Below are 11,581 nucleotides of genomic sequence, written 5' to 3'. Positions count from 1 at the left end.
AGCTATACAATCCAAAATGAAAAAGTTTACAATTACAAAAAGTGTAAGTGCAGCTCTGCATGTATACACTCGCAGCAGCACCATTACTCACAGTATACAACAAGTACAGCAAATGCGAACAGACATGCTACTGCATGCATGTGATGCGTACATCGATCACAACAGCAAAGCCTCAAACCTATGGCATGTACCATGCAAGAGTTTCATGAAATACTGTGCACGAATTTCATGTTTATTTCCTGGCAGCGACTCTTGCGAGATATGGATTTTTCTCTAGTACGTGTAAGAAAAATGCAGCTGCAAGACAGGTACCATAATGTTGATAATAATCCATTTTGGACTCCTTGGTAGCGAAGTTTGTGACGACCTTGACAAACCACGTGGTCAACATGCCCAGATGCTTTCCTGCATAGGACAAATACCCGTATCCTTCCATATCAAATCCACTCGCTTTTCTATTACCAGCCTGATCTTTCAGCTTTTCCCAATGCTTATCAGTCATGTCATCGAGAACGAAAGCACCTGATATCATAGGATTCTTGTTGACCTCTGGATCTTGAGAATCACTTCGTGGAAAATCAGAATCAGATTCGATGTCCTTGATGCATTTTCTACCTTTCTCATTAATTGAAAACTTCTTATCGTTTTCTGTGACGTACTCACATTTAAGAATGCCAAGAGCTTCCTTCACTACTTCTTTGGTGATAATATTTTCTGGCCAATTTTCATACGCACTGAAGAGTTTTCTATGCACCTCGGCCTCATTCATTTCGTTGGGATGGACATTCAATGCAGCAAGAATGGCATCTTGAAGAAACAGTGGTGAAGGAGTATTCTTTACTTCATCCGGCAGATACTTGTCAAGCCAATCATATCCACAGAATTCTGGTGAAGCCGCTTGAACTGCTGCACAGACCCTGTGACTAACTTCAGCATCAGCAAATGAAGTCTCGAACTTGCCTGTCTTTGCATCAAGCTTTGAACCAACACCAGTTTCATTTGCAATCAGTTGAGGCGTCATGATGGTTCCAAACTTCACTCTGCTGTCAGGGTTTCCTGCACACATGCCAATCATGACTAATAATCCACTTTCTGACACTTGCTTAGACTCTACGCCATATTTTATTGCTTGCAAGAAATCCGTGGCTCCTTCGTGTTCCTTTTGTAAAAGAAGAAACACGCCCACATTAAAGGTCGACTTCTGCAACTGCAGCTTGGTAGCCACACCGCCCACCAAAACTTCGTCTGAACTATCCCGTATCTGAAAATTAGGAAAGGACGTGCAACCAGCTTTTTCCAAAACTTTCCTGACAGCCCGGAGTTCAATAGAAACGGCCGTCACCACCACGACATCTAACATGTTCTCTAAAAACAAAATTAAACAATAAAACTGCGTGCAAGCTACTGTCAATGCATGTAAGTGTCAATGCTTAGTGTTGGTTCTTTCTCAGCATTCTGTGGTATAGAGGCGACAAAAGCGGGGGACGTAGAAGTACGTACCTCCACAAATTTTCGTCTCTATACTGCAGTCAAATTTACTCACATACAGGAAGTTCCAATTCAAAACATCATCCGTTTCTGCAAGCATGCGGCTGGAAATCATTCTAGCGATATAAATCCATAATTTTATAGAAATCTGCTCTAACAAGTTCTCGAAAGTCTTTCAAAAAGGAGCAGCGAGCAGAGCACATTGCGAAGCTATTGATTTCAACGTTTCTAAACTATCTGGCGACCAAAGTGCACGCGTTTCCACTATCAATGGGTAACCCTCCGCCCCGGCAGAAGTCACTCTTGCGTCGTGACGATCATCATTGTCCACCTCAGCCGCCTCTGCCACGAATATGATGTTTCAGCAACGCGAGGGATGTCTGATGGTTACAACGTGTTTCTTACTGTGATGCCAAAGTAACTAGGTCGTTCATTCAAGAAATTTGAATAGAAAACATCAAATGCCGGTATTTGCATGGTTTCACTCGAGCTTCTCTGTTCTTTTACATCTTGTTTTGAATCAATAAAAAGTTGTTGGCAAATAGTCTTACACCAAAGCGTTATGACGATTGAAACGGTGTGGACCATGACCACATCCAACAAGCTGATCTTTTTATGGGTCTAGTGGCTGACCGCAAAAACACCTAGTGTGTTTTGTGGGAAAGAAAACAAAGGCAAACTCAGCCAATATCTAGAAGCTACAGCAAACTGATGGAGCGACATAGGTGTGTTCACACTATCGTTTAGAACTGGGTTTGCGACTGCTTAGCACAATCAATAAGAATACATAAGGTCAGTTTACACAGGAATGTGGGTTAGAGCAAGGCTAGCCTCACCCTGCTGAAAAGTAGGGTTGGAGCGGGATTAGAGCTGGTTTTAGCTTGTGTTACAGCTTTTCAAAGCATTCCAGTTTATCCATATTGCATCACAGAATTGCATCAAAGAAGATTGATCGACTTTGTGTTAGTGTGGCGGTTGTTCATTGAACAAATCACATCCGCAGCACGACTTGCAGATTTATTTCGTGAGAGGAGCGGTTGCATCCGCAGATTCAGGCAGCTGTTGCTGTCCTACTACACGCATGTCGTCTTCCGTTGTCGCCTTACTTTGACATTACTTAGGGGTTTTGTGGCTCTACGTCGCCGTCATTTTGTTCAACGTACCATGTGGGTCAAAGCCAGGACAGAGACATGGTGGACAAACGTAGGCTGTAGGAACTGGAGTGAACGCGAGTGGAAAGCTAACTTCTGTATGTCGAAGGCTACTTTCACGCGCCTGTGTGCTGACTTTCATTCATATATTTCTCGTCGCAACACTCGATTTCGTAACCCTGTGCCGGTAAGCAAACGTGTCGCTGTCTGTCTCTTGAGATTGGCGGGGAATTCTGAATTCCGTACAGTTTCTCGCCTGTTTGGGATTGGTCGTTCAACTGCTTGTACAATAAAGAATCAAGTATGCAGAGCTTTTGTGCGCCAGTTGTTGAAACTTCATGTTCGCTTACCCAGCGGAAACAGACTGGCAAGTGTAATTGTTAAGTTTCAGCAACAGCAGGGATTTCTCCAAGTTGGAGGTGCGATCGATGTCACACATATTCCAATGAAATGTCATTCTGACTATTCAGACGAGTACTACAATCGAAATCATTTTCATTCGGTTATTCTGCAAGCTGTAGTTGACTCTTTTCGGTACTTTACTGATATCTGTGTTGGATGACCTGGAAGAGTCCACAATGCCAGGGTATTGTGCAATAATAAGTTTTATCAGAAAGCTGAGCGTTTTAGGACATGCTTTGCTGATGGTCAACTTGTAAACATCAATGGAGTAATGGTATCAGTTCTTGTCATTGGAGATCCAGCTTTTCCTCTACTTCCATGACTTATGAAACCATATCCTCAAACAGGAGCGCGTAATAAACGAAAATTCAATTTTAAACTGAGCAGTACAGAGCAGTACAAGGATGGTAGTGGAGTGAGCATTTGGTCTTCTTAAGGGTCGCTTCAGGACTCTGCATAAGCAACAAGACACTACTTTGCACAACTTTTGCCATGTTGTTACTGCTTCTTGCATTCTCTAAAACTACTGTATTGCACATGATGACGATCGAGGCGGATGATGGCTGGCTCATTCACTGTTAAGACGGCAATGGCAATGATGAGGATGATGATGATGGTAATGATGTTGATGATGATGATGATGATGATGATGATGATGACGATGATGACGATAAGGATGACAATTATAGTCATAATCCACAAAGGCAATAGTAATGCTGATGACACAAGAGAAGCCCTATTACAGTACGTGCAGTGAAATCAGTTGACAGTAATAAGCTAAGAAAACCCAACAAGGTAGATAGTGAAAATGATATTAAAACTTGACCTTATAGGTCTTGCATGCAGTTATACTACAGTACTAAAGTTTTAGTAGAAGTTTAAGCAACCCCAAATCTATTATTAAATTACTAAAAACACAAAGTAGAACTCCTAATTACTCAAGTGCATGCATATGTTGCAATGGTATAAACTAGTAATAAATAAGAAAGTTACTGGTCTTTCAAAACTCTTACAGCCTCAAGAAAGAATTCTTGTTGTTTTGTGCTTTGTGCTTGATCTGCTTCAAGCCTTCGTTGCAGTTGCCTTTCCTCTCTCTCCAGCTGCCGTTCCATCATTGCAGCAAATCTTTCTTCCATAAAAGACAAACTTGTTTCAATGGTGGTTGCAATGTCTTCAAAAACGGCAGCAGCCCTTGGACGTTTTCTCCTCCTTTTTCCTGATCTTTTTGTCTTCTATTGGCTGTTTCTTTTTCTTTGGCAACACTCACACTAATGCTATCATCACAGCTATCATCAAGAATCTGTACGTCATTGCAAGGGCTACTTGCTAGAACAGGTGAGGTTGCTCAAACGTTGTCGTCTACTAGTAGGAATTCATCCTCATCATCTAGATCCAGACGATCTCGAGCACCACTGTCAATGATAAAATGTTGTGAAATAGTTGGAATTTGTGCCCATCACACTGTCAATAATGTCATAATATGGAAAAGAATTATCATTCTCTTCTCCTGAACGATTTAGTTTTGTCTTGATTTCTTTGTACATTTTTTCTAGAGATTTCATTTTTGCGTGTACTGATCTTCTTTCTGGTCAGACCCAGTTTTGTCATCTCATCTTGAGTCTTATCCCAAATGGGCTTCTTCAACCCTGCCTCCGTAGTTGATCGTGGATTTTGCTGCTTGCCCATATGTCAAGTAAAGAATCAGTTTCTTTTTGTTGTATCGATTTTTCTTCTCTTTGCAGATTGTTTAGAGTCTGGGTGTTGTTCTTCTAATGTTTTTGAAGGGGTATTGTTTGGTTGCTTGTGCTGGTTCTGATATGTTGGTGTGACTGAGGCTGCTGCCGCTGCTACTCGTGATCGTGTTGCTGCTGTTGGTGGTGGTGGTGATGGTAGTGCTGTTGTTGCGGTGTGGCACAGTAACTGTGAGGATAGCTGACTGGTGCTAGTGCTGCAGGTTGCATTGATGACATGTTAGGCAATCTTGATGGTCTCAAAATACAAGGAGTCCCAACAGGAATGGAAAAATGTACTTTGTCGCATTTGCCAACCTGGCATACTTACTGAACTACCTGATTGCATAGTAATGGCTGATGATGATGGAGTTAGAGGGAATTCAGGGTAACGCATAGCCCTTGAACTGCTAAAGTCGAAGAAAGGAAACCCGGAGAAGGCAGTAGAACTTGGAGATGGAACGTGTTCTGAAGAGTTAGGCATATCAATTCTGGTGGGAATTGAGTAGCTTAGCGCGAGCACTTGATTGTGATCTAGTACTACAGTTGTTAGAGGCAACCTGGGTTAGCTCAGCAAGTGTGAACACACTTGCGCGTGATAGCACAGCAGGATGTTAGGATTAATTAGTGCAAAAACGGGTTTACTAACCCAAGTGTGAATACCGCCAGAGTAAGACCAAGGTTACAGTTTGGAGTTACCCACATCTAAGGACCTGCATAGGAGATTATATAGTCTTCAGGAGGGCTCTTTCTCTGAAACTCGTCAACACTAGTAGAGAAATATTATCTAGGTTGACTTTGAATTTGGTGTTGCGTAGCTGTCATCACATCTAAAGAAATCGATTCGCTCTTAGAAAATAGTTTACGGACAATTCCTCGTGTTTCCTCTTCTCTGAGTAAATGTTTGACTAAAGTGGACAGAGAAGGTAGATTGCGTTTCAGTAGACAGTTATCCAACTTTCAATTTGAGTAACACAGCTTCCGAGAAAAGTAGCAGACGAAGAAGATAAAGCTTTCCTAATGCCCATACCTCCTATTCCAATTGGTAGCACTTCTTGTGAGTACGAAAATTCTGAAACAGAAGATCTTGTGCTCCGGTCAAGTGATCGTCGTAGACCTTCATCAAAAGTAGACAATGGGCCATCAGCAATACCAGGTCTCACTGAACGTAGTAAATGGTGAATGTTACGTATGGACAGACAACACATTTTGTTCCAAAGATAATAACAGGGTCATGAAAATAAAGCATATCTAGCATCTAAACTTACATCGCATCTACAAAAGTAAGACTTAGTTCGGGTACACATCAAAGCACATCTGGGCTATATTAAACTACTGCATGAACACATTTAAATAGACTACAACTTTTGCACACACGACTGGTATAGTTTCACGTATACATGTATAGACAGAAGCAAAGTCATGCAACTTTCTCTATCATCTTGCCATTAAAACTGTTAACTTTCACCGAAAGCACAGTCAGCACTTGGCCGTGTTGCCACAACCATCTAGACATGTAACTATAAATTCTTGGAACATAAACCAAGCCATTCAGCAGAAACACCTTTTTTACCAATACAAACACATAACTTTGCCTGCTTCAATCAATACTCCTGCTGGAAAACCTTCTTGCACTCTCCATGTCTTATGTCATTATAACTGCTAACCCACATTTCATTCATACATTATAGCAATTTATACTGCCTGTTCTATCTTTATTAATTAAGCAAAACATGTGAGTAATAGATCAACTAATCAAAGATGACACATAAATGCCTTCATTACCTATTGCTGTCTCCCGTTCAGTAGTTTGCAAAGCTGAGGTAATTCCACCAGCTGCTGCAGTGCCACTAGATAACGCTAATGTGCCTGAAACCAGTGCTACATCCATGAATCAACTAAATTACAAGTGACAGAATTCATGCTATACTAAAACTGCATGGTACTATATATTTGCTACACAGTGTACAGCATAGCATGACATCAAACATGCTAAAAGAACATGAACACTGAAATAAGCACTTCTGCTCACACAATATCTTGTCAATTTTCAACAGCAAACTGTAAAGATGAAGCAATTAACATGCAAGCATGTTGTCCACTATTTCTAAAAGTTGCTAGCTATTAATTTGCAAAATACTAACTAACTCATGCACCATAATCTTGTCTGCCATTTATTAAACTGCACTGAATTTAATATTTGTGGTCCAGACATATATAACAAAATTCTAAACAGTTACTAAGAATTATACCTTGTTGAGACAGACCGCTCTGAGACACTGCAGCAGAAACACGATATTGCAAAGATGTGCCTTTATTGGTAGAACTCGGAGATAAAATCATGTCAGGATCAGAAAACAAGCAAGGGACTACAGTAACTTTAAAATGGTCCTTGCCATCTGTGTAGCTGTACATCTCCTCCACGTGACCCTTATGTTCTGCTGTTGATAAGACAAAATTGATTGTTGTAATCAAAGGTATCTTGATCCCATCAGCGTTTTGCTCAGCGGCAGAGCGTCGAAGTTCATCAAAACACTTCACAGCAGAGAAACCTTGTTTTCTTAGTCTCATAAGCTCATCATAGTGAAAGACACGCAAATCATATTCTTTATCAACATGAATTTCTTTGCTTACAACATGTTTAAGGCACTCAACATGTGGACACAGATGACCACAACTAAACGTGATATTTTTAAAATTTTGTTTGCAAATTTCAGAAACCATATCAAACAGCCATGTCATCAACTTCTTTTCAGCATTGGAATCAGAATCACTGACAACAAAAATGCACTAAACATGATAAGAATCTCAGGCATACCGTATTGTAACCATGCACTTACCTAAGCTGGTGACATACAACAATTCGATTTGCCGTCAGTTTGATGATGAAGCGAGTGTAAGAATTTTGAGCCATCAGACAAGTCTTCTTTGATAACAAAGGAAGCCAACCACACTGCATACTGTACTGCAAGTCTGGTTGTTGTTGCATGTAAGTAAGAAGTCGCACAATGAGATGAAGCAAAAGCCAAGGAGGCAGAAACGTAGGAAAGTCAAAGTAGAATCGTTTGTTGAAAGTGTTCTTAGTTTGCAGTTCTTTAATCTCAAGATTTTCTTCTGGCAGTTGACAAGGTACTAAATACCTCTCAACGTGCCTTTCTTTGCTGCATTGGTCATCTTCCTCTTGACTAGACTCGATATGACTGTCCGGACTGTCTTCAATTGTCATTCTGTTTCCTTCTTCTGTTTGGTGCTGAGCATTGCCTGAAGTATGTACTTGCCTGTGTAAGAGCTTGCAAATGAATCTCAATGCTTGAAATATAATGCACAATGTATTGACATCTTTGTCTGAGAACCCACGCATTTCATGCATAATGTAATGCATCAGTCTGTAGGTAAGAACTCCTTTTTCTAGAGTGATCCAGTCAGCCCTGTATGAGGGATTCTGGCTACTTTGTTCCGGAATTTTGACAAGAATTTGCATCAAATCTACTAGCCAATGTGGATTGGGAAGAGCAACATCTTCAAGCAACTTCTTTGTGGATTCATCCAATCCCAACAGTTCAGCTGCAACACATTACAACATACATTTAACACACAGTGAAGGTCATGCAACAGCAATATCTCAACACTTACAAGGCAATAAAATAAGCCCCACATCATGAAAGAATGTGATCATCGTCTTAAAAGGACCTTCTTTTATATCACCAATACCACACTTGGCAGCAATAGCTTTCATCTCCTCCATTGTCAACAAACACCGAGACTCTATCTTCTCACCTCCTTGAGTACGTAATGGTTTCTTATGATATAATAAAATTTCGTCTTCATATCGAAGCCAACTCAAAGGAATATCTTCTTTCATGTAATCTCGATCTAGGGCTGCTTTCAAAATAGAATCGCGAAGAACGCAAACACTCTCATCTTCATAGTCGTCACATGAGTTCTCTACTGGAGCCAAGATCTCATCAACGTCATTAACTTGAATATACTCAATATGACAAGCAAACTCTTTAGATTGCTTAAAGGTATCACAAAGCTGTTTTACTGCACTGTCTAGTCTATCTGGACTGCAGCTGTTTTTGTGAGTGCCAACAAATAATATTCTGACTGCTTCAGGAGTGAGAGGAGTGTGAGCATGCACCGATGCAAACCAAAAGTAGATTCGTTCCCAATCAACTAAGGAAATACCCTTGTCAGTTAGTTTTGCCAAATTCAACACAATAAGATAAATTGCTCGTCTAGTGAGAAATGTGTGGTGCATGGGTTCATAAAGTTGTTGACCTGCAAAGTCCCAAACACTAAACTTGATAGCTTTTTCTTCCTGTAAACCACTTTTGCTTGATTGCCAGTGTTTCAGAAAACTTTTCATTGGCAATTCACTAAGATCATGTTGTGATGGTTCCGCCTTCCTTTTACTTTTTCTTTGTCTTTTGTGCCTTTGGGCAGTTGAAGTTGAAGTGTGATGAAAACGATGAAGACTCTGCTGGTATCCTTGATAATGACTGTGCAACACACTATGCTCTTCAATTATTTGTGGAACAAACAATGGACCAGAAAGGGCTTGTCCTAAGTATGCAGCTGCGGTGGGTTTTGCTGTTACATTTGTTGTAGAGTGTGGTGGAAGCAAATGACTTTCACTAACTTGAAGTTTTGATGCTGATTCTGGCGACATCAGATGACTATCCACTCCCACGTCATGGAAGTCATCCTGGCCCGGCAGCTCTTCAATCAATGGATGAGATCCATCTACTAGATCTACTCTGTCATCAAATTTCAAACGTCGTACAGTTTCCTGAGCTATCCTGTCATTAAAATCTGATTGTGGGTCAGCAATAAACTTCCACACTCTGTTGCTAACAGGATAAACATCTGGTGTGGTAATTAGTTTTGTCTCGATTCCTTGTGTGCTTTCCAGATCCTCTTTAAATGCCTGACCTGTGAGATAGCGATAAAGGCTCGTCTTGCCAACCCTGGCATCTCCCAACAGCATAAGCTTGATTCTGTGTGGCTTAGTTTTGCCATTTCTTAGAGCAGCCCTAAAGTGACGAATAGCTGCAGCACCCCGAGAGCGAATCTCAGAAGGAACTACACAACCACATTAGACTTATTAAATATCAAAATTAATGCGGATTAATGCATATATTACAACATACAGTCAGACGTTAGTTCGGCAGGAGTTAGTCTATCCTAGACACATTAAAAACAAAACATTATCAATCACAAAGTCAGTGTTTTTGTACAATTAAAATATTACAATATTTCTAATAGAAATATCTGCTCCAGCGTTGACAATCATGTCATATATTCTGTCATAACCTCTCTTCTTAGCAAGATGAATAGGAGTATTCTTGTCCTAATGAACATTATAGCAATTTAACTATGAACACTAAAATAATTAACAAAACTTGCCTTGTTCTGAACACTGAGTTCTGCCCTTTTCTCGACAAGAAAATTAACCATTTCAACTTGGTTGTATAAAGCTGCCCAATGCAGTGGTGTATATCCATCCTTTAAGTAACACACCATCTTACTGCATCACTCTAGATGAACATTTTCATAATTAAAATATAAAGTCTCTTACATACCTCAGCTGTTGAGTTTATGCTTGCTCCATGCTCAACAAGACACTCTGCTATAGAAACAAATCCTAACCTGGTGGCAATGTGAAAGGGAGTGAACATCTTCTAAATGAGCACATAAAATATGTAATGTCACTTAGAATGCGTTGTCAAAAACATACAGCAGAGGAATCAAACTCTCTAACTCACTTTATCTTGTGGTTCATCAACGGGAACCCTCCATTCTTCAATTAGCCATTGGACAATCTCGAGATGTCCTCCTTTAAACCCATTCACAGCACAAAACAGAGGCGTCCATCCAGCCTACAACGTGAAGTTTAAATAACTGGCAATGCTAATACAGTCTACTCTCACTTATCCGACCCCTTGTGGGCAACAAATATTAAAAAAGGGATAGAATATGTGAAAAGAATAGATATATGAAGCCTCAAAGTCATAACTATAACCTTTGATGTCCCAAACCACGCCATGGAGTCTCAAACCTGACAGCAAATGCCTGACATATTCTCCAAAGTCTTGATTACTGGAACATTTAATTAAACAGCACATATCCTACATTTAAATAGCACAGCTAGCAATGGTACTGAATAGTTAACAGATATCGTAGCTAAATCTACAGTTGTAAGTGCTAAAAATCAACTTTACAATTTAGTACGCATAAGCCACTCTTTTTGAATAATAGTCGGTAACAGTTGCTTGATGCTGTGACTGCACTGTTTGCCAGTTGCAGTTTGTCTAAAGCAGAGAGATTTAACACAGTCACAACACTCATGCTATAGCCAAGATGATGTCATATTCACAAAACGCTGAAGGTCGGATATGTGAGTGTCAGATAAGTGAGAATGCACTGTACATACAAGAACTCTAATGTGTTTACAAACACTACATCACGTACATTCGTCTTTGACACCACCATCTGCTGCTGCTGTTCTTTGTTGTCTACTGCTTTAACAAGTGCCTCACAGCAACCTTTGTGACCAACGTTGCAAGCAATATGAAAAGCCAACCAACCTTCCTATAAAAATGTCTTTAGAACAAATTACATATCCACAGCAGCACAGAATTATACCGAGGTTTTACAAAACAAATCAGCATTGCTACTGATAAGAAGGTCCAGAACATCCAGTTTCTGATTTTGAGCAGCGTAGTGAAGAGGAGTCCATCCCTAAAACAGACATTTAATACATATGTTAGTTGTAGTATTGTTCCATGTCACACAAGCACCATGATT

The 11,581-nt window shown here is 40.2% G+C and overlaps 2 protein-coding genes across 2 annotated transcripts in view; both read right to left on the bottom strand.

Moving 5' to 3' along the window:
* Positions 1-227: 227 nt before the first annotated feature.
* LOC134198353 (uncharacterized) lies at positions 228-10,820 on the bottom strand. Its single transcript, XM_062667731.1, has 10 exons — positions 10,797-10,820; positions 10,540-10,653; positions 10,357-10,455; positions 10,181-10,279; positions 10,026-10,124; positions 9,925-9,958; positions 8,405-9,856; positions 7,612-8,335; positions 7,024-7,544; positions 228-1,365 (listed from the first exon to the last, which is right to left on the bottom strand). Exons 1-10 carry the CDS (start codon positions 10,818-10,820, stop codon positions 233-235), a joined length of 4,299 nt encoding a protein of 1,432 aa, XP_062523715.1. The 3' UTR covers positions 228-232.
* Positions 10,821-11,579: 759 nt separating this feature from the next.
* The window catches only part of LOC134198351 (osteoclast-stimulating factor 1-like), a 498-nt gene continuing 496 nt past the window's right edge, over positions 11,580-11,581 (bottom strand). The window contains exon 3 of the mRNA XM_062667729.1: positions 11,580-11,581. This exon is cut by the window's right edge and continues 121 nt beyond it. Coding sequence (XP_062523713.1) covers positions 11,580-11,581 — 2 coding nt within the window.

The sequence above is a fragment of the Corticium candelabrum genome, chromosome 2, assembly GCF_963422355.1.
Source record: "Corticium candelabrum chromosome 2, ooCorCand1.1, whole genome shotgun sequence".
Taxonomy (NCBI): Eukaryota; Metazoa; Porifera; class Homoscleromorpha; order Homosclerophorida; family Plakinidae; genus Corticium; species Corticium candelabrum.
The sequence above is the reverse complement of the archived record's forward strand: the minus strand, read 5'-3'. Positions and strand labels throughout refer to the sequence as shown.

Excerpts from the sequence above, each read along its gene's own strand:
- LOC134198353 (XM_062667731.1), bottom strand. The coding sequence starts at position 10,820 with ATGGCGTGGTTTGGGACATCAAAG. Across the intron at positions 9,959-10,025 it reads ATATTTCTATTAGAAATATT|GATAGACTAACTCCTGCCGA; the intron begins GTAATATTTTAA and ends TAATGTGTCTAG. Across the intron at positions 8,336-8,404 it reads GGGGCTTATTTTATTGCCTT|CTGAACTGTTGGGATTGGAT; the intron begins GTAAGTGTTGAG and ends AATGTGTTGCAG.